The sequence below is a fragment of the Lathyrus oleraceus genome, chromosome 3 (assembly GCF_024323335.1).
Source record: "Lathyrus oleraceus cultivar Zhongwan6 chromosome 3, CAAS_Psat_ZW6_1.0, whole genome shotgun sequence".
Taxonomy (NCBI): domain Eukaryota; kingdom Viridiplantae; phylum Streptophyta; class Magnoliopsida; order Fabales; family Fabaceae; genus Lathyrus; species Lathyrus oleraceus.
Window position 1 is genome coordinate 61,298,241 of NC_066581.1, and position 22,954 is coordinate 61,321,194.

Below are 22,954 nucleotides of genomic sequence, written 5' to 3' on the forward strand. Positions count from 1 at the left end.
TTTCATTCAATAAATTCATGTTAAATGTTTGTTTTTCCAATTATTTTCCCTTTTTGCTTTTGCATGAAATTGGTGATCACATAAAACCCTAAAAATAAGAATAAAATCAATCTTTTCATCTGCATAATGATTTGCCTTGGTTGAATTCTAAAGTTTCTTTTATATCCAAAATCATTATGCAGGTTAATCAAACCCATTGAACATAATGATCCAACACCATCTCCCAACTTTATTCCATGTATTTAAGGCGGAAGAAGATGATGTTGAAGAGATTCCTGACGAGATTACCCGTCTACTTGAGCATGAAGAGAAGATCATTCAGCCGCATCTTGAGAATCTGGAAACAGTCAACTTGGGGTCTGGAGATTGTGTGCGAGAAGTGAAGATTGGGGCACTTCTAGAAGAATCTGTTAAGAAGGAATTGATTGAGTTGCTACGAGAATATGTTGACGTATTTGCCTGGTCATATGAAGACATGCCTGGTTTAGATACTGATATCGTGCAACATTTCCTACCTATGAAGCCTGAGTGCGTGCCTGTGAAGCAGAAGCTCAGAAGAACTCATCCCGATATGGTAGTAAAAATCAAGGAGGAAGTTCAGAAGCAAATTGATGTGGGGTTTTTGGTGACTTCTACATATCCTCAATGGGTGGCCAATATTGTGCCCGTGCCTAAGAAAGATGGAAAAGTCTGGATGTGTGTGGACTATAGAGACTTGAATAAAGCTAGCCCGAAAGATGATTTCCCTCTACCATATATAGATATGTTGGTAGATAATACAGCTAAATTCAAGGTCTTCTCATTTATGAAAGGATTTTCCGGATATAATCAAATCAAAAAGGCACTCGAGGACATGGAGAAGACAACATTCATCACACCTTGGGGAACATTCTGTTATCGAGTGATGCCCTTCGGTTTGAAGAACGCTGGAGCCACGTATCAACGAGCTATGACTACCTTGTTTCATGATATGATGCATAAGGAGATCGAGGTATATGTTGATGATATGATCGCAAAGTCAAGAACCGAAGTTGAGCATGTAGAGCACTTGTTGAAGCTTTTTCAGCGTTTGAGGAAGTACAAGCTTCGTCTGAATCCCAACAAGTGTACATTTGGAGTCCGTTCCGGCAAGCTATTGGGCTTTATCGTTAGTGAAAGTGGTATTGAGGTTGATCCTGTAAAGGTCAAAGCAATACAAGAGATGCATGCGCCCAAAATTGAGAAGCAAGTCCGAGGTTTTCTTGACCGCTTGAATTATATTTCCAGATTCATATCCCACATGACTGCCACGTGTGCACCAATATTCAAACTCCTCCAGAAAGATCAGTCTCATGATTGGACCAAGGATTGCCAAAAGGCTTTTGACAGCATTAAAGAGTATTTGTATGAACCTCCGATTCTGTCTCTTCCTGTTGAAGGGAGACCATTGATTATGTATCTGACAGTTCTTGAAGACTCAATGGGTTGAGTCCTTGGTCAGCAGGACGAATCAGGAAAGAAAGAGTATGCCATCTACTACTTGAGTAAGAAGTTTACTGATTGTGAGTCTCGATACTCAATGCTTGAGAAGACATGTTGTGCTTTAGCTTGGGCTGCTAAGCGCTTACGCCAGTATATGTTGAATCATACGACTTGGTTGATATCCAAAATGGATCCAATCAAGTATATCTTTGAGAAGCCTGCTTTAACACGGAGGATTTCCCGTTGGCAGATGTTGTTATCTGAATATGACATTGAGTATCGAGCTCAGAAGGCGATAAAAGGTAGTATTTTGGAAGACCACTTGGCACATCAACCGATCGAAGATTATCAGTCAGTTCAGTATGACTTCCTAGAAGAAGAGATTCTGTATTTAAAAATGAAAGATTGCGATGAGCCCACACTCGATGAAGGGCCAGAGCCTGGTTCCAGATGGAGTATGGTGTTTGATGGCGCTGTAAATCAGTATGGAAATGGTATTGGGGTAGTGATTATTACTCCTCATGGCACACATTTTCCTTTTACAGCAAGGCTAACTTTCAAATGCACGAACAATATGGCTGAATATGAGGCCTGTATTATGGGATTAGAGGAGTGCATTGATCTTAAGATCAAGCATCTTGATGTTTATGGTGATTCGGCCCTCGTTGTTAATCAGATTAAGGGTGAATGGGAAATGAATCAGCCCGGCCTCATTCCATATAGGGATTATGCGAGGAGGATTTCAACGTTCTTTACTGAGGTTGATTCCTATCATATTTCTCGAGATGAGAATCGAATGGCAGACGCTCTCGCTACACTTGCTTCAATGATTGTGGTTAGACTTTGGAATGAAGTTCCCAATATCACTGTAATGCGCTTGGACAGACCAACTCATGTATTTGCAGTAGAGGAGGTACAAGATGATAAGCCGTGGTATTATGATATCAAGTGTTTCCTTCAGAGCCAGATTTACCTGTCTGGGGAATCTGTGAAAGATAGGAAAACTTTGAGGAGATTGTCAGGAAGTTTCTACCTCAATGACGATGTGCTTTATAAGAGAAATTTTGATACGGTGCTGCTCAGATGCATGGATAGACACGAAGCACACCTATTAATGACTGAGGTCCATGAGGGTTCATTTGGTACACATTCCAATAGACATGCTATGGCTAGAAAGATGTTGAGAGCAGGCTACTATTGGCTGACAACGAAGTCTGACTGCTGCAAATATGTGAAGAAATGCCATAAGTGTCAGATCTATGCGAATAAGATTCATATTCCTCCGACACTTTTGAATTTGATTTCATCACCATGACCTTTCTCTATGTGGGGAATCGACATGATTGGCATGATAGAGCCAAAAGCGTCCAACGGTCACAGATTTATTCTCGTAGCAATTGATTACTTCACCAAATGGGTTGAAGCGGAGTCATATGCAAATGTGACCAGGCAGGTGGTCGTGAAATTTATCAAGAATCAACTCATATGCGGGTATGGTGTGCCAGATAAGATCATTACTGATAATGGATCAAACTTGAACAACAAAATGATGAAAGAGCTGTGTAGCGAGTTCAAGATCGCACATCATAATTCTTTTCCTTACAGACCCAAGATGAATGGGGTTGTTGAAGCTGCTAATAAGAATATCGAGAAAATTATACAGAAGATGGTTGTTACGTACAAAGATTGGCATGAGATGCTGCCATTAGCCTTACATGGATATCGTACTTTTGTCCGCACTTCAACAGGGGCAACCCCTTTCTCTCTCGTTTATGGCGTGGAGGTTGTGCTCCCAGTAGAGGTGGAGATCCCATCAATGAGAGTTTTGATGGAAGCCAAGTTGACTGAGGCCGAATGGGTTCAAAGTCGTTATGACCAGCTGAATTTGATAGAAGAGAAGAGATTGACTGCCATGTGCCATGGTCAGTTATATCTGCAAAGGATGAAGAAAGCCTTTGATAAGAAGGTCAAGCCTCGTGTGTTCCGAGAAGGTGACCTTGTGCTCAAGAAATTCTTGTCTTTCGCTCCCGATTCCAGCGGCAAGTGGACTCCAAACTATGAAGGCCCATATGTTGTTAAGAGAGCCTTTTCAGGCGGTGCATTGATACTTACAACTATGGATGGGGAGGATTTCACTCGTCCTGTGAATTCAGATGCAGTCAAGAAATACTTCGCCTAAAAATAAAAATAAAATAGCTCGCTAAGTTGAAAACCCGAAAGGGAGGCTTAGGAAAAAATGAGCGTCTCGGTGGATTGAAAACCCGAAAGGGCGATCCAGGAAAAAATTATAGACATAAAAAATTGAATATATATATCCCGCTAGATTGAGTACCTCACCCTGGGGCAATCTAGGCAAAAAATAGGGATTTGGCAAGTAACTGCATCCCGACAAGACTTTGTTCTACAAATTGTCATCCGTCAGAGATTCCCGCTCAGTCATCATCAACCAAAGCTTCAAATACATCGGATTCATAGTTGGTGGAGAAATGGTCATTATGTTCAATGTAGCCCTTTTCCAACATATGTCACCAACTTCAAATTTGTAAAGATCCATGGAGTCTTGCCATTTGCAGACTACCATTCCATCAAATAAATTTTGAGCCTTTATCCAATTATTTGCACTCTTATTTGTTTCTATTCAACAAATGTTTTGCATGTTTTAATTTAGAAATATCATTGTTTTCAAATAATTAAATTGTTCATAATTAGTTTTTAAACAAAGTGAACATTCACAATGATGAAAGGATACTGGGATGTCTTCAGTGCTCTCCCAAGGATGGTAGGATTCTCGACAGGGTGAGACATTTGTTCATTTTTCTGGCATATTGGTATCCTCTTCCTCCGGAGCTTTTTTGTGGTTTCCTCTCCCGAGAAGAGTGTGTGGTAAAGGTATTCAGCCTCTTTCTCCTCAGCATGTGAGAGCTCTTAGTTTGGTTAAACCTTGGAAGTTGCTGGTTGGTTAAACCTTAGACAGCGCTTTTTTTAGCCTTAGACAGCGCTTTAAAGCGCTGTCTAAACCTCCGCTGCTAAAGGTTTAGACAGCGCTTTTTTAAATCTTAAAAGCGCTGTCTAAGCCCCCCCCCCCTTAGACAGCGCTTTGGCCAAAAGCGCTTTATAAGACCCTCTTATTTTAAATTTTTTAGATATACCTTAGACAGCGTTTTTTTCAAAAGCGCTGTCTAAGCCCCACCCCCTTAGACAGCGCTTTGGCCAAAAGCGCTTTCTAAGACCCTCCTATTTTAATTTTTTTAGGTATACCTTAGACAGCGCTTTTCAAAAAGCGCTGTCTTAGCCCCCCCCCCCCCCCCTTAGACAGCGCTTTTGCCTAAAGCGCTTTCTAATCCCCCCCTTAGACAGCGCTTTTTACAAAAGCGCTGTCTAAGGTATACGAAAATTTTATTTTAGTTATTTTTACTATTTTATGTTACATTATTTTGAAAATAAGCACACAAAAAAACTAATAAATATTATATTTGACGTCAATTTTTTAAGATAAATAATCGTTCATACATTTTAAAAATATTCAGAAACATCGATAAGGATTATATTAAAAATTCTCCGTTAGATAATATTTAAAATGAACGAGAAGAGTATAAATATACATAGTAATCATGTACAAAAATTTGAAAGTGAAGAGAATCCATCAAAATTGGCGCCTAATCTACCGTCTTTGGAAGTTGAAGAGTTTGATTGAGACAGCAAAAATACATGCAAAGAGCACTCCTGTCCCAACAACAACAGCTGCACAAACACCTATGAAATCATGCTTGATACCAAAGTAACTTGTTATGAATTCTTGAACTGTTTCATTTTCTGATTCCATCATGATGTTTATATCTCCAAATTGTGATGCTATCAATCCATATATAGTCCAAGCCACAGGACATGCCCAATAGTACCATCTCCACCACACCGGAATCATCTGTCATCGTCGTAAAAACTTAGAACATTGTATGTACATCAAATAAATACATTTAAGGTTGGTCATCCGTGTTACACTTACCGGTCGTGGAACGACGAATCCTGAAAAGAGATTCCAAATCGCATAGAATGCAGAAGCCACGATTGACGCGACATGGTGATTTGGAGTTATTGCTACTGCCATCATTCCATAGAAGGTGAAGTAGCACAATGTAAAGTACATGAAAAATATGTACCAAAAGAATTTCTCTAGAGTCCAATCAAATCCAGTCATCGCATAAACTATCACACCATATGATATAGCTTGGATAAAAACATAAGGTAGTTCTATTATAACCTGTCACAAAAGAAAGTGAATTCTATGAAACATCATGGTGAAATAGGGTCACTAGTTCTTTTGTCTAGTTTGAAGCGTGACTAGCTTACACAGGGCTTCCAAAAACTTACGACGGCTCAGGTTGAGATTTTTTTTACCTGTGCGAATGCATAGGGCAAGGCAGAATACATTCCAGCAGCTCTATCTCTATAGAAGACAGATCTTTCAACGGCTACCACGGGTTGTACAGCCGATGAATTCTGGACCCCAAGGAAGAGAACAGCAGTATACATCGAACCGAACGCATTAAACAGATCTTGTCTATTTGAGCTGAAAATCAACAAAAGAGGTTAGAATTTGTTCAACTTGGAAAGAAAAACAGATTAATAATTGAAGTTTCACTTACTATTTCCTGCCAAGATCCCAGAATATTGTTCCAAACATCAAGCCTATGAAAGTAGTGAAGAAGAACCTCACAGCAGTATATGGCGGATTGCGCCAATACGACCAATGTTGTTTCCATAAGCAAGCCAAGCATTGGACCGAAAATGACTGTGAGTATTGGGTGGAGAAATGAAGATCCTTTGAACCATAAGCAGGTTTGCCTAATTCTTCTATAAGTTGCTTGTTTCTCCTAAACAACTCAGAGTTTTTGTATGTATCATTAAAATCAACACCTAAAGTAAGTTCTTGCGCCGAACTCGTAACTTCCAACATCCATGTTGCTGGATTATAGCCATCTTTGATTTTACTAACCCCTTCAATGCTCTCAAAATACTTGATCAGTTGACTCGAATGACGACCCAACGGCCCAACGTATACTTCTTGTCCTCCGCGCTTCATCAGGAATAACTAAAAGAAATCATATATGTATGATAAGATATGTCATTTCAATTTTCAAGTCTAGAAGATGAAGAATCAGAAAACACTTGTTTTTTTTATCGAAATCATTTCTTACCTCGTCAAAAGCTTCGAATATGTCGATACTTGGTTGATGAATGGTGCAAACAACTGTTCTTCCTGTGTCAACTGTGTTTCTAACGGTTCGCATAACAATTGCAGCAGCTCTAGCATCTAAACCAGATGTAGGCTCATCCATGAAAATTATGGAAGGGTTGGCAACTAACTCAACTGCTATAGTTAGCCTCTTACGTTGTTCGGTTGAAAGACCGTTCACGCCAGGCAAACCAACCAAAGAGTTTCTCAATGGATTGACCTCCACTAGTTCCATTACTTCCTCAATGAACATCTACAACCATTTATCAGATATCTCGATTAATGAATCAAGTATAAAAGAAAATCGCAAAGTGTCCCAAGCTTTAAATACGAACCTTTCTTGTATTGTAATCAACTTCGGCTGGTAAGCGAAGCCATGCCGAGTAGAGCAATGACTCATGTTAAGAAAAAAAAGAAACAGTTGGAAAATAGCCTACACGTTAAAAACAAGCTACAAATCCAATCCAGAAAACAGATATATGTATAACAGAGCAAAAATGGAAGACAGGGTGGGACTAACAAGCTTGCTAGAAAGTATTATATGCAAATACTTCTAATGATGCTGTGTAGAGGCAATGATATAGAACATACACATTTCTGGTTCTTCTGGTTTGTAATGAAATACGGAGAAATATAGCCTCTGTCAAGCTTCATTCCTTCAACAACTTCCAACTCATTGAGCAATGTCTTGCCATCCTGAAACAGCTCAAAAGTTATATCCCAGCATATCACAAAGTGCATGGCATACATGCCGAAGTATGAACCCCATTGGAGGATAAAGGGGAAAAAGGAAATAAAAACACTGCATGAATAACAGTATGCTCCCAAATCCATAAAACAAATAAAACCTAGATAAATGATTATTTATGCACGATGAGCATATAACAACTTACTGCAATTGTGATTACACCTTCTTTGCCAACTTTCTCCATGGCCTTTGCAATTAACCCACCAATTTCTCTCTCTCCATTGGCAGATATTGTCCCAACCTATCATTGCAATAATAAAAATACAAAAGTGCTATTATTAGCTCCACTTTCTCCACTTTCTCCACTTTCTCCACTTTCTTGGAATATGCTTATTATTAGCTCTAAATATTTGATATACTGACCTGAGCTATTTCTTCCGAAGTGCTAATCATCCGTGCTCTGCTTTTCAAGCTTGTTACGACAGCATCAACAGCCATATTTATACCTCGCCTCAAGTCCATTGCATTCATTCCAGCTGCAACTGATTTGCACCCTTCCGCAAATATTGCCCGGGTAAGAACTGTAGCACAAGTGGTTCCTGCCAAAATTTAGACCATTCAACATCAGCTTGTCCAATGTGACAGTATTTAAATTTAATTTCTAACAATTATAAAACTGAATCAATGCTGAGGAACAACTAAAAAGTATAATCTATCATGGACATAACAGCTTACCATCACCAGCAACATCATTGGTAGCATTTGCAACCTGCTTTACAAGACTGGCACCAATATTCTTGACTTTATCCTTGAACTCAATGCTCTTAGCAACAGTGACTCCGTCTTTAGTCACTTTAGGGGCACCAAAACTTTGCTCAATCACAACATTACGTCCCTACAAACACGTAAAGCCTAACTTTAAGAATCACAATCAGCACCAAATAAATAATGGGTCAATATTGTATAACATGATATCTATTATCTTCCATTGCTACAAACAAAACTAGTGCTTAATGAATAAATGTGTGTGATGATTGAATCAAAGGAAGATTTGCTTAGTTACCTTGGGACCCATGGTTACTTTAACTGCCTCAGCAAGCTCTTCAACACCCTTAAGCATCAAAGCACGAGCATCAACGCCAAACTTGATCTCTTTCGCCGCATAATTTCTGCTCCATGCCACCCTACTTCCAATCTATCCAACACAAACAAAACAAAAAACAGATATTAAGGATTAAAGGGATAAAATCACAAAAAAAAAATCAACAGAAAAAAATAACAAATGCTATTAAATAACAGTGTTTCACCTGATGAGTGCTGGTCCTAGCAATTCTGCATCGAAAAGAACAATAATTTAACAGTCAGAATCATCCAAAATAATTGGAAATTCAATCAGAGAGTATGCACAAGTAGTAAATCATGAATCAACGTGGCAGGATCCATCACAATACACAATGCCATTGATGACTTACCTAGCTTTGGAGGCAAGGGAGGTTTGAACTATGAAAATTAAGCAGTGGAGAAATTGCAGAAAGAGTTAAGAAATGAAGAACAATGCAGAGTTATTTCTCAACATTCTCCGAATGTTGTTAAAATAATACCTAGATTTCAAATCATTATGAAAATAATACCTCAAGCTATATAAAATTTTCCGAATGTTGTTAATAAAAGACAACATTCATAGTTCATTACAGCTTAAACACCAAGTCAAGTACTAAACTAAAAACAAATAACAACACAAAATACTCATAAAGAAGCAAGTTTACCCTTTACTTCACTCTCATCTTCAAAATCACCATCACCAACAAGATTACTTTCAATATCACTCTGCTTAGTCACCACCACCGCATCCCGTTGTTGCGAACCATTCCCAGTAACCGATTGCTGATAAAGAACTCCCCCAATTATAGTAAAAAGCAAACAAACCAGACCAGCAGGACTAGCATGCTTATCCCAAATCGTCACATTAATAGCCACCGTGAGAAACTTATTCACAACCCCAGTAACCGTAAAAGCAGTAGTCGAAACCGCTTTTCTCGCAGCAAATCCAAAGAAACTGATAAGCAAACCAAACACACAAGACAAAGAAACCGCAAGAAACGCATTCATCTCAAACAAACTCCCGGTACTCGAATTAATCGCATTCGAAACCTCAAAATTCTCTCCAGTTAGAAACCAAAAGAAAGGAGCAATCATTAAAGACAAGACATTGTTATAAAGAACAAAACCCCAAGTATTCAACCCAAGACTCATAACCATATGCTTGATATAAACCATCTCAGTAGTAATCGTAACCAAATAAGCAAAAGCCCATGAATAAGCGGTAAGAGTAAAACCCGAATCGGTAGCAACATAACCAACGGCACCAGCAAGAATAACAACAAGCGAGAAAAAAGTAAGGTTAGAAGGCGAAGGTTGACCTCGAAAAGCGGTATCAGCGAGAGCAACAAGAAGAGGGGTAAGAGATCTGAAAACAATGAAGGTATCAACGTTAGCGTGACGGAGTAGATTCGTGTTGGTGAAGATAGCGAGGAAGAAAACGAGTGCGGCAGGGAAGAATTTCTTGGCGATCGGAATGGTGAAAGGATCGTGATGAAGAAACCCTAATTTTCCGAAAAGGTAAACGCCGAGAGCTGAAGTGAGGTACTGTAAAGCGGTTAAGAGACCAGGGTAGTTGAATTGAGTGATGGCGTATTTGTTGATTCTCGCTAACAAGCTTGAACAGAGAGCGTAACCTATCACCAAACCGCTTGTGGCGTAGTGCGGTGGCTTGGTTGATGATGACATTGTTGCGGTTTTTTTTGAAGGATTCAACAATGGTGTGAATTGGTTGGGATTTTTTTTTATGGTGTTTGAAAATGAAGTGGATCACCGACACTAGAGAGAAAAATGGGGTTTTTAGGGTTGAAAGATTGGAGGAAATTGGTGTTTGTGTGTGTGTGTCAGTGAAGTGTAAATTGGGAGCAGAATGAGTAGAGGAAAAATGAAGAGGGAAAGAGGACAGCGCTTTTGGTTTTAATTTTTTTTTTAATTTAAAGACTTTAGACAGCGCTTTATCAAAAGCGCTGACTAAGGTCTATATTTAAAAGCGCTTTCTAAAAGCGCTGTCTAAGGGGGGGTCTTAGACAGCGCTTTCTAAAAGCGTTGTCTAAGACCCCCCCTTAGACAGCGCTTTCATTACTTTTTTGGAACATTTTCCGTGTTTTATTTTAATTTTAACCTTAGACAGCGCTTTCTTTTAAAAGCGCTGTCTAAGATGCGCTGTTAAAAGTCATTTTTGGCGTAGTGGGCCCCACAAAGATCCATTATTCCCTTTGATAATTTTCCCGGTGAAGTCTCCATGATCATTTACTCAACTGGAATGACTGATGCTCATTCCCCTGCAGAGATCTTTGTTGTCCTGGCTTTCTCTCTTGAGATGTAGTACCGGATGCTTGTGTATTGTCCATTGGACCTGTTTGTGTTAGAAATGTTTGTTTGTCAGCATTCATCATACATAAACCATGCATATATACATAATGATTGTAGAACCTCAAATTTGCACCTACCTTTTGTACATACATTTTCACATTAGGTCATTAACATAACATGGTCCACTGCATAGCACTGCATTGTCCTTTGCCCAAGTGCAAGTCAACAGACAAGATTAGGTCAAACTGATCAGGAGAATCAGTCAGACAAGCAAGCAAGTGCATTTCCATTGAGACAAAGCCCTAGGGTTGGTTTATCAAGTTCATATGATTATGTGATCATTGGGAAGTGGTTTGGCCAAAGATTGGATGCTCAGAAGTCATCAGTCAGGCTGAATTTCATCTGAAACCCTACGAGGTCAACTATGGTCAACTGTGGTCAACTGTGCCTGATTTTATGGATTTGAAGGTGGGAGATGGTTTGAAAGGCTTCATTCATATCCATACAAGTCTCATTTGACATTTCAAAGATCAAGGTTGAAGAATTTGGGGTCAGATTAAAAAGTTTCCAAAAATAGCAAGTGACCTGTAATTGGAAACTGCGAAAAATGGAAAGTTCTTCTCCTCAAGTTTACATCATCATACAAGCTTCAAATGGAATTTTGTCCAACATGAAAGTTGAAGATCTTGATCTCACCTTTCCAAAAAGTCCAAGAACACTCATTTCTCATGTGTGGTTGGCAAGTTATGATCAAATCATTTTCAGAAAAAGTTGAAATTCAAAGTGCCATAACTTTTGAGTGGAAAGGCCAAATTGGGTGATTCTTTTTTGAGCAAGTCACATTTGACATGTACCTTCATAATGCATCATTACATTTCATCAAAAATCAACACATCAAAATGGCATTTTTCAAGTGATCCAATTTGTATTTTGGTGGGAAAAGGGTGTTTTTGAAAAATACATGTAATTTCCATACCAAACCATTTCCAACACATTCTAAATAGCAAATTGGAGTTGCCTCAATTGCATTTGCACTGTTCCATTGGTCATTGGTGAAAAAGGGCATTTTGGCCACTTTGCTTAACATGTGCATTTTGCTAATTCACTTCATTTTTGCTAATTGTGATTAACAATTGGATTAAGCACATCATATAAAGTTCCTAATCATAACAGAAATCATAATCACATTCATTTTCTCAGATCCAAACTCAGAATCATCTCAATTCTCTCAAGAACTCTCTCAAATTTTTTTTCACTTTTTCATCGAATTCCTTGATTCCTTTTGCTTCCTCTTTGTTCCATTCATCATTTGCAGGTAGATTGAGCATCTGTTTGAAGGAGAATCGTGGCAAACCTTGAAGCATCACCACTGTTGCATTTGGAGCATGTTCATGGCAGTTGCGAATTTTGGATCGTCGAGGCACGGTTGAGCTAAAAGACCTACTTCAATCATCTTCCTAAGCATCAATCCACATCTGTTTCATCATTTCGAAGCCTGAAAACATCGACTCAAGATCTGCACTTCACACAAGGTTGGAATTAGAATTCTATGATTCTTGAAATCATGATATGCTTTGGATAGATCTTATTGCATAGAGCACACTGCACTTTGTAGAATCGAATTCCATTAAGAATCGAATGAGATATCTTGATTTGAACCTTTGAATGTGAAACTTAATTCGATCGATCCCGTTGATATGGTTAGAATTAGAATAAATGCTTGCTGGATTGTTGATATGCATGATGAGATCTTTCTAATGGTATGCGTTTTGTTGAGTTTGATGAACCTTTGTTCTTGAGTGATTTCTGGATGAAGAACACGTTGAAGATGTTTGAATTTCTTTTCCAGCTCATGCTTTGATCCGTTTTGCCTGGCTTTATGTTTAAATTCGTGTTTCCCACGCCAGGCTACCAATCACACGCTGCCACTGCATAAAGTGAAACGCAGCGTTTCACTCTTGCTGCTTCGTATTTACCAAATTGCCATTTTCAGATTTAATTTCATCTTCATTTCATTTTGTTTTCAAATGTTTATTTCATTTCATAATCAAACTTCAAAAAATCATAAATAATTCATTCTTGATCCAAATTGGTTGGGAATTTTTGCATTCATCTCCATTTTTCATCTAGTTTTTTATAGGCATGATAACACAAGTTGTGCACGACTGTTTCTTAATTTGATCTAATGGTTTTGATCATGTATGTTTTGTGCACCATGCTCACTCTTTTGATCATAAAATCTTGTTTCTTCATTAGAAATTCTTGAAATTTTTTGTGCTTAAACTAGACTCATTCCTGGTCATTTTGATATATGGTTTATAATATTTGAGTTCCTGGATTGAGAGTTATGACAGGATCTTTGGAGTGTTACAATTTGTGTGATACCATTCCTTGTGCATCTTCTTGATTTTATTTGCTATGCTTATTGAACTTGAATTGAGCTGGATTTTTGCATGAGGATACGTGTGAATGTTGAGAATGTATGTGAATTTTTCTGGAATTTTTGAATTCATTTCTTATTTGATTGGGATTTTATTTGCGGCTTGACCAATTGTTGACCATTTGTGAGACATGTTTGTATTTGATTTGGGAAATTCTAGTTATTAATTGGATGGATTTAAAATTTGGCATGTGTATTGTAGACATCTTGAGGTTTGCCATGGTTTTAGTCCCATTCATTTATCATGTTTGATTGTTGTTTTATGATTGGTTGAAGTGGATGCATGTTTTGATGCCATGTATGAGCTTGCTTGAATTTGGGTTGACTTTCTGAATTTCATTGACTTGCTTCCCTTTGTCCAAATGAGCTGAAATTTGGTATGATTAACATGTTATGAATGCTGTTTGATCATGAATTTTTTGAGGATTTATTGAAATGTTTTGGTATTGATTTGATTGTGATCATTCTGTTTGGTCCTTTGAGGTTCTAGATTGCATGTTTTGTGCCTTTTCCTTCATGAAATGATAATGATGAATGATATGAATGTGAAACCACTTGGGTTGGATTCTTAATTGTTTGATCTTGATTTTGGATAATTTTCACTTGCTGTTTTGAATTTTTCACCTCCTTTTGACCCTAGGCTTGTCCTAGTGGTCTTGTTTCTCATGTTTGAGTTTGCTTTTCAGGTTAGGAAGCAAATGCTTTAAGGAGATTAATGCAAGTTGATTGATTGTTATGAACTAACTTGTTCTATTTTGTAGGATGCTTAGCTCACTTGCTTTGGGCTTGTGCTTTGCACATGTGATTGATAGAGTTGACTGTTGATTCTTATTTGCTTGTTTTGACTTTGTGATTGGTATACTGATTGTATTTGATTGATTTCAGGTACATTAGTTGCTAATAGTTCTTTGAGAACTCGCTTTGCTTTGCTTGATAGCATTTGTACTGAGGTATAATGATCTCTTCTCCATGTAGTCTGGAAGACCTGGCCTGTTACTTGGCCAGGCACCTGTCTGAAGTCCTCCTTAAGAGGCAATGTTTGTGCTTGTTTATTTTTGTCCCCAAGCAAGAAAAGACCTTTGTTAAGGCAATTGGCAGACACAAGAGGTGTGTAGTCCACCTCCTGCTATTCTGTTGAGTCATCCCTTGGCTCACATCACATGTTGATGCCTTGTGGACATTAACCCAAGATCAGTTGAGTCAGTGTCATAAGTGTAGAAGGGTTCCCACTTTCTGGACCCACACTTCCTTGTCTGAAGCTCTCCCTGGCCAGGGATAAGAGTTGTGAAGTCTCATCTTCACTCACCTTTCATCAGCTTCACCTTGACTCTCAATGTCAAGGTTAAGAGCTAACATCACCCAGATGCAGATGGCTTGCTCTTGCAGCCTAACCCTTTGTTTGAGCCCCACTTGTGTGTATATAGTGTGTGCTATTTGTGATTGTTTGCTTTGCTGTTTGAGCTGATTAGGATAGGCTTGCTTCCTGTGCAAGTTAGCTAGAAACCTTGACTTATGGATGATTTTGCATGATAACATCTAGGCTCGAGTTGGTCTCCCTAGTTGTGTCTCCCTCTGTTATCTGGTTAGGCCAGCCTTGTGTCCCTTCGTAGGGGAACTACGTCGCCCTGATCCTCATACCAGATGAGGTATGTAGGCAGGAGATGAGCAGATCTCTCCGGGCGCCCGTTTTTGTTTTGTCTTGTGTGTGTCAGGAGATGGATGTAAGCCCAGCGATTGGCATTCCGTATCCTCTTGTTGTGTGCTTGGAGTCCGGTATAAGTCCATCAAGTGGCATCTGGTTTCCAGTGTGAGTGTGTTTGGTTCGGAAGCTGATGTAAGTCCAGCGATTGGCGTTCGGGTTCCATGTTTGCCCATTTTTGTGTGGAGTTTGACGTAAGCCCAGCGATTGGCAGTCGATTTCCTGTGTTTCTTTGTCTGTGTGCGTGAGCCGAGCTACGAATGCTCTGATTCTTCTTCGTCCGAGAAGATACGTATGCATAGGATGCGATATCCTAGCGAGCATGTGTTGTTTCCCCAGTTCGAACTACTTTGACTCTGATGTCTATGCCTGATAGACTAAGTAGGCCCAGGATGCGATATCCTGCCGAGTCAGTCCTGTTTGTTTTCCTGTGTCTCTTTCAGCCAGTGTGTGTGTGTTTGTGAGCAGTGTTTTAGCAACCATTTTCCTTCCTATTGTGCGTGGATCCCGTCGAGTACGACGGATGCGTAGGGGTGCTAATACCTTCCCTTCGCATAACCGACTCCCGATCCCATTCTCTTTGGTCGCGAGACCATGTTCTTTCCAGGTTTACTCTGAGCGTTTCCTTTCCCTCTTTTGGGATAAATAACGCACGGTGGCGGCTCTGTTGTTCTTGTTTTCCCGCCGGTTTTTCGCGTAATGCGACAGTTGGCGACTCTGCTGAGGATTCATAGAGAAGTTGACCTCTTGCTGGTCCATCTTCCCTAAGCGAGTCTCTCCTAGCGTTCTCTAGGTTAGGGCTTTGGTTGCTTTGTGCTGTTATTTATTGCATTCATTGTTTATTGTTTGCATTTATTGTTTGCATTAATGTTTGCATTCATTCATATTCATCTGCTGTGCTGGCTGTGTTTCTCTGTTTTGGGGTGGGAGTTACTCGAGGTAAAAGGCCCAATACCCAGGCTATGAGTGAAATCTAGGAAACCTAGGAATAGAGTGATTCATGGGAAGCGGGTGGTATGCGCCACTTAGCGGAACATTGATATCACGAGCAGTTCAGACCCTGGTGGGATATCATCGTTACATACTTCGGGTGTGTATATGATGGTATTCTGCGAAAGGTTATTTATGCTGCGTTTCTCTCGACCTTACCCTGGCCTAGATGACACCCATGAGTGGGGAGGGAATGATCATTATAACAGGTACAGTTGGTGACCGGTTGGTGACTTGTGGTCCTGTTGGCGACTCGGTTTCTCAAATTGGGTTCAGATGACAGTTTATTAGTTGACTTTGGGTTTCGAATGAATTGTTGTTCAGAAGTTCGAGCCGAAGCTTCGATCCTGTGTTCCGAGAAGCACGGCCTGCCAGTCTTGTCTGCATCATAGCATGTTTATTTTCAAAAGAAACGCAATAAAAAAGATTTGAAGAGAAAAAAAGAAAAGAAAAGAAAAAAAAACTAATCCCTGCATGCATATCATTTCTCAGGTACATTCCAGAGCTTGTTCACTGATAGAGATGGCAACAGTCCCAGAGTCGAAGCGTAAGACTTGTTCCTACAGCTTTCACCGTGAGCCTTTGACGTCTCTGATCGAGTTGAGTAGCCTTGTGACTAGTGATCATCTGAAGGGGTTTGTGGATCAGTATGGGGATATTCTGACACTGTTGAGGATGCTAGTCGACCCGGTGCCGTTGCAGACTCTTCTTCAGTTCTATGACCCAGAGCTTCGATGCTTCACTTTTCAGGATTATCAGTTGGCGCCTACTCTCGAGGAGTGCTCCATTCTGTTGAATGTCCCGATTCGGCATCAGGTTCCTTTCTTGGACGTACCGAAGGAAGTTGATTTCAGAGTTGTTGCCAGAGCTCTCCGTTTGGGTATCAAGGAAGTCAGTGATAGTTGGAAGACCAGTGGGGATGTTGTGGGTTTGCCGTTGAGGTTTCTGATGAGGGTGGCCAGAGAGGAAGCAGATAAGGGGAATTGGGAAGCTTTTCATGCTCAGCTTGCTGTTATGATCTATGGGATTGTCCTGTTTCCGAGTATGCCCAATTTTGTTGATTATGCTGCAGTTAGTATCTTCATTGGAGGGAATCCGGTTCCTACTCTGTTAGGTGACACTTACTATGCTATTCACAGTAGGCATGGTAAGGGTGGAGCTATCAGATGCTGTCTCCCACTTTTGCTCAGATGGTTCATGTCTCTCCTGCCAGTCAGTGGACTGTTTGTTAATGCTCAGAGCACTTATAGGTGGACTCAGAGGGTGATGTCTCTCACTTCATATGATATCAGATGGTAGTCTTACCGGATGGATGTGCGAGATGTTATTATGAGTTGTGGAGAATTCCGGAACGTGCCACTTGTGGGGACCAGGGGTTGCATCAATTACAACCCAGTTCTTTCTCTTCGCCAGTTAGGGTTCGTGATGAGTGGAAGACCACTTGAAGCTGAGATAGCTGAGAGTGTGTATTTTGAGAAGCGAAGCGACCCTATTAGATTGGAGCAGATTGGGAGAGCTTGGAAGTCTATTGGTGTTAGAGATGGATCTGTCTTAGGGAAGAAGTTTGCCATTGCTATGCCTGATTATACCGATTGGGTGAAGAAGAGAGTGGAAACTTTGCTGCTACCCTATGATAGGATGAGTCCGTTGCAAGTACAACCACCCTTGATTCTTGCTGAGAGTGTACCTGCTGAGCAGTACAAGCAAGCCCTGATGGAGAATCACCGTCTGAAAGAGAAAGAGCAAGATGCCCAGATGGAGTTGTATCAAGCCAAAGCTGATAAGTTGAACCTGACTGATCAACTCAGAGGTGCCCAGAGTGCAAATATGGGTAGTGTGAGGAGCAAGAAGAGATCTTATTCAGAGATGGAGAATTTATTGGATGCAGAACACAGAGAGTGTTTGAGAATGCAGAGAGTTGAGGTCGGTTATCTGAAGAAGATCAGAGACTTGGAGAAGCAACTCAGAGACAAAGATATGCAGTTGAAGAAGGAAGTCGACCAGAGACTTGCATCAAAAGACCGACTTGGGTCAGAAGTTGTCAAGCTTAGAGGACAGTTGAAGGAGAAGATCACTCCCTTGCAAGAATGTTCAGAGTGTGAACTGTTGATAGACCAGTGTCACTACTTAAAGACGCTCATTCCGGGAAGCCGCATGTCTTAGCTTGTATTTTCTGATGTTTGTGTTGTGAATCACCCCCAGGCTTGTTGGGTGGGATTCATTGTTGTATTTTGTTGGATATTTGGATCTTTGTTGTATGATCCTGTTGCTCATTTATAGATGAGATTATTGTTTCACTCTGTACTCAGTGCTCTTTTGTATGCTGTTCCTGTATCTCCTGTGTTGTTCTTGCTGCAGGTTGCCATCTTTCGAAGATGAATCAGGCTCTTTGAATGCCTGAGAAATGATCATTTCATGTGCATCATATGCATTAGCATCATACTCATATCATATTGCATAACAAGTGTTCTAGTTCGGACTTCTCACTCTGGTTCCTGTGTCAGGCAGGATAGCTGATCAGAGACCGCACCGGTATTCAACCAGACTCAATCAACAGCGAAGCATGGATCAGGTTCAGAATGAGTTGGCTGAGATGAGGGCGAACATGGCCCAGTTCATGACGATGATGCAAGGGGTTGCTCAGGGTCAGGAGGAGCTCCGAGCTTTGGTTCAGAGACAAGAGACGGTTATTCAGGCGTCTAACCGTGGTTCACCTGCTGGTATTCCCGTTCAAGAGAATGTTGTCGCTGCTCCCGTTCATGACTATGCTGTGGGAGATGAACTCAGGGGTATAAGGATCAATGGACAGCCTCTTGCTGCAGAGACTGTCAATGCCAGAGTTACCCAAGCTCCGGTCCGTCATCCAGCTCCTATTGTCGATAGACAAGAGGACATGTTCACATTGCTGAGTGAAGATGAGGATGTTGTCAGAGTTGAAGATAGGGATCGTAAGGTCAATGCCCTGGCTGAGAAAATTCGTGCAATGGAGTGTCAAAACTCTCTTGGTTTTGACGTGACTAATTTGGGGTTGGTAGAAGGCCTGAGAATTCCCCACAAATTCAAAAGCACCCACTTTTGACAAGTACGATGGTACTTTTTGCCCTCGCACTCACGTGCAGGCATACTATCGAAAGATCTCTGCGTATACAGACGATGAGAAAATATGGATTTACTTTTTCCAAGATAGTCTATCTGGGGCTTCTTTGGATTGGTACATGGAGCTCAAGAGAGATTCGATCCGATGCTGGAGGGATCTGGGAGAAGCTTTCCTCAGACAATACAAGAACAACATGGATATGGCACCGAGCCGGACTCAGCTGCAGAGTCTGTGTCAGAAAAACAATGAAAGCTTCAAAGAGTACGCCCAGAGGTGGCGTGAACTTGCTGCCAGAGTTCAACCCCCTATGCTGGAAAGGGAGTTGACAGACATGTTCATTGGCACACTTCAGGGAGTGTTTATGGACCAAATGGGGAGTTGCCCATTCAGAAGCTTTTCTGATGTGGTCATATGTGGAGAGAGGACTGAGAGTTTGATCAAGGCTGGGAAGATCAATGACGCTAGTTCCTCTTCATCTAAGAAACCTTTCTCTGGGGCACCTCGCCGTAGAGAAGGTGAAACCAATGCTGTTCAGAACCGCCGAGGTCCGAACAGAAATCAATACAGACAAGTTGCCGCAGTGACTATTCCTGCACCTCAACAACGTCAACCTCCGCAACAACCAAGACAACAACAACAACAACCGCAGCAGCGTCCTTATCAGCCAAGGCAACGGATGCCCGAAAGACGTTTTGATCCTCTGCCAATGACCTACGCTGAGCTACTGCCTGAGTTGCTCAGATTAGGGTTTATTGAGTTGAGAAGTATGGCTCCGCCAACAGTATTGCCTCCGGGGTATGATGCTAATGTCCGGTGCGATTTTCACTCTAGGGCACCAGGACATCATATTGAGAAATGTCGGGCTTTTCAGCACAAAGTCCAGGATTTGATCGATGCCAAGACAATCAACTTCGCTCCAGTGCCTAATGTTGTTAACAATCCTATGCCTCAGCATGGTGGGCATAGGGTGAACTGTGTTGAAGAGGCCAAAGTTGAGGATTTTGTTGTCAGTGTTGATGAGATTCGGACTTCTCTGCTGGTAGTGAAGGGCCGTTTGCTAGATGGTGGTGTGCACCCGGGCTGTGATGAAGCTTGTTTGGGCTGTGCAGAATCAGACAATGGGTGTATACAGTTGCAGGTCGGTATTCAGAAATTGATTGAGGAGGGTTGTGTCCAGTTTGGCCGGGCTGACAACAAAGATCGTGGGGCAGTGTCTACTATCACGATATTTTTCAAACCGTCCGAAGGACGAGGGCCGAGAACCGTTGGTAGTGCGCCTACAACTGCTGGTAACCCTGTTACTATTTCTGCACCAGTTTCTGCCAATAATCCTACGACGATTGTAGCTCCGGTCAGAAGGGCTGTGGTCGAGAATAGCAGGGCCGTGCCTTGGACATATGACAACACCTACAGAAGTAATCGAAGGGCTGAAAATCGGGTCAGGCCGACCAACCAAGCGCCTGTAACTATTGGTGTGCCAGTTAGTAGAACTCCGGCCGTTGTGAGTCCCGTTGTGGACAATGTTGGTGGTCCAGGAGGGTTTACTAGGAGTGGTCGACTGTTTGCGCCTCAACCATTGAGGGATGCCAATGCTGAGGCATCTGCTAGAGCAAAGGGCAAACAGGCCGTGGTAGACGAGGAGCCTGCTCAAACGAATGTGCCTGGTGGCTTGTTTGAGAAGGACGTGGAGGAATTCATGCGAATCATAAAGAAGAGTGACTACAAGATTGTGGATCAGCTCAACCAGACTCCGTCCAAAATCTCTATTCTTTCCTTGCTGCTGTGTTCCGAGGCACATCGCAACGCCTTGCTGAAAATGTTGAATATGGCGTATGTACCTCAAGAGATTTCTGTCAACCAGCTAGAGGGTGTAATTGCCAACGTGAGCACCAGACACGGTTTGGGGTTCACTGATCTTGATTTGACGCCTGAAGGGCGAAACCATAATAAGGCCTTGCATATCACTATGGAGTGTAAGGGGGCTGTATTGTCGCATGTGCTGGTCGACACCGGGTCTTCTTTGAATGTGTTGCCGAAGCAAATATTGAAGAAGATATCTGTTGAAGGGGTCGTGCTTACTCCTAGTGACCTGATTGTGAGGGCATTTGACGGATCCAAGCGTTCTGTCTTTGGTGAAGTCACCTTTCCCGTGAAGATAGGTCCTGAGACTTTCGATATCATCTTCTATGTCATGGACATTCAGCCCGCCTACAGTTGCCTGTTGGGACGTCCATGGATTCATGCAGCGGGGGCAGTCTCGTCGACTCTCCACCAGAAGCTCAAGTATGTCTGGAACGGTCAGATTGTGACCGTGTGCGGTGAAGAAGATATCTTGGTGAGTCATCTCTCCTCGTTCAAGTATGTCGAGGTGGATGGCGAGATCCACGAAACTTTGTGCCAGGCATTTGAGACTGTTGCTCTTGAGGGGGTGGCGTATGCTGAACAGAGGAAGCCAGGTGCTTCGATTGCTTCCTACAAACAAGCCAAAGAGGTGGTTGACTCTGGCAGAGCTGAAGGCTGGGGCAAGATGGTGGATTTTCTGGTTAAAGAAGACAAATTTGGTATTGGCTATCAACCGTTGCTAGCAGAGCAGAGTGGTCAAGCAGGTCCGAGCACCTTTACCAGCGCTGGGCTGATGAATCACGGTGACGTCTTTGCAGCTGATGTTGAAGACAGTGACAGTGATATTGATCTCGACTGCTGGGTTCACGCGAGTGCACCAGGGGAGGTGATCAGCAATTGGACTGCAACGGATATAGTCCAAGTTACTCTTCAAACAGAGTAATTTTCTTTTGTTTTTTCATTCTGCACAAAACCCTACGTTCTGCCCAAGACGTAGTGGTTCATTGTAGGGCCACATCATGTTTTACAATTTTTATCATGAATAAAGGACGTTTTGCAAACAATTTTGTGATCCCTGTCTTTCTATTTTTGTTTTCACTTTTTCAAAAAAATAAAAATGGCAATGTTTTTGATTTTGTGACTTTATTGAACTCTTTTTCTAAAACAAAGCATTAAAACATGCAGAAGTGATTTCACGGCATCTACTATGAACAAATCTGTTATGGCTCAGTATGATTTCGACAATCCCATCTATCAAGCTGAAGAGGAGAGTGATGAAGACAGTGAACTCCCGAAAGAATTGGCTAGATTGTTGAAGCAAGAGGAAAGGGTCATCCAACCTCATCAGGAGGATTTGGAGATTGCTAATCTCGGTACTGAGGACGCCAGAAAAGATATTAAAGTAGGGGCTGCTTTGAAGCCAGAGGTCAAGAGCAGATTGATTGAGATGCTGAGAGAGTATGTTGAGATATTCGCCTGGTCTTATCAAGATATGCCTGGGCTGAATACTGATATTGTGGTGCATAGACTACCTCTCAGAGATGATTGTCCTTCGGTCAAGCAGAAGCTTCGTAGAACGAGTCCTGATATGGCAGTGAAGATCAAGGAAGAGGTTCAGAAGTAGTTCGATGCGGGTTTCTTGTCAGTAACAACTTACCCACCGTGGGTAGCCAACATCGTTCCTGTGCCGAAGAAAGATGGCAAAGTCAGAATGTGTGTCGATTACCGGGATTTGAACAGGGCGAGTCCGAAAGATGATTTCCCATTACCTCACATTGATGTATTGGTTGATAATACGGCTCAATCCTCGGTATTCTCTTTCATGGATGGTTTCTCGGGCTATAATCAGATCAAGATGGCGCCAGAGGACATGGAAAAGACGACATTCATTACACCTTGGGGCACGTTCTGCTATAAGGTGATGCCATTTGGGCTGAAGAATGCCGGTGCTACCTATCAGAGGGCAATGACGACTCTCTTTCATGACATGATGCACAAAGAGATTGAAGTGTATGTGGATGATATGATTGCGAAGTCGCAGACAGAAGAGGAGCACCTGGTTAATTTGCAGAAGTTGTTTGACAGATTGGTCA

The 22,954-nt window shown here is 41.5% G+C and overlaps 3 protein-coding genes across 3 annotated transcripts; all 3 read right to left on the reverse strand.

Annotated features, from left to right (window-relative positions):
* Window positions 1–5,009: 5,009 nt before the first annotated feature.
* LOC127128917 (pleiotropic drug resistance protein 1-like) lies at window positions 5,010–6,947 on the reverse strand. The gene is made up of 5 exons (XM_051058273.1): window positions 6,657–6,947; window positions 6,105–6,550; window positions 5,857–6,028; window positions 5,465–5,719; window positions 5,010–5,383 (listed from the first exon to the last, which is right to left on the reverse strand). Exons 1-5 carry the CDS (start codon window positions 6,945–6,947, stop codon window positions 5,123–5,125), a joined length of 1,425 nt encoding a protein of 474 aa, XP_050914230.1. The 3' UTR covers window positions 5,010–5,122.
* Window positions 6,948–7,127: 180 nt separating this feature from the next.
* Window positions 7,128–8,843, reverse strand: LOC127129666 (chaperonin CPN60-2, mitochondrial-like). Its single transcript, XM_051058811.1, has 8 exons — window positions 8,812–8,843; window positions 8,690–8,714; window positions 8,446–8,577; window positions 8,118–8,277; window positions 7,806–7,981; window positions 7,588–7,683; window positions 7,286–7,390; window positions 7,128–7,145 (listed from the first exon to the last, which is right to left on the reverse strand). The coding sequence occupies exons 1-8, from the start codon at window positions 8,841–8,843 to the stop codon at window positions 7,128–7,130; spliced, it is 744 nt and encodes a 247-aa protein (XP_050914768.1).
* Window positions 8,844–9,128: 285 nt separating this feature from the next.
* Window positions 9,129–10,252, reverse strand: LOC127128918 (GDP-fucose transporter 1). The gene has a single exon (XM_051058274.1). The coding sequence runs from the start codon at window positions 10,167–10,169 to the stop codon at window positions 9,129–9,131; it is 1,041 nt and encodes a 346-aa protein (XP_050914231.1). The 5' UTR covers window positions 10,170–10,252.
* Between the last annotated feature and the right edge of the window lie 12,702 nt (window positions 10,253–22,954).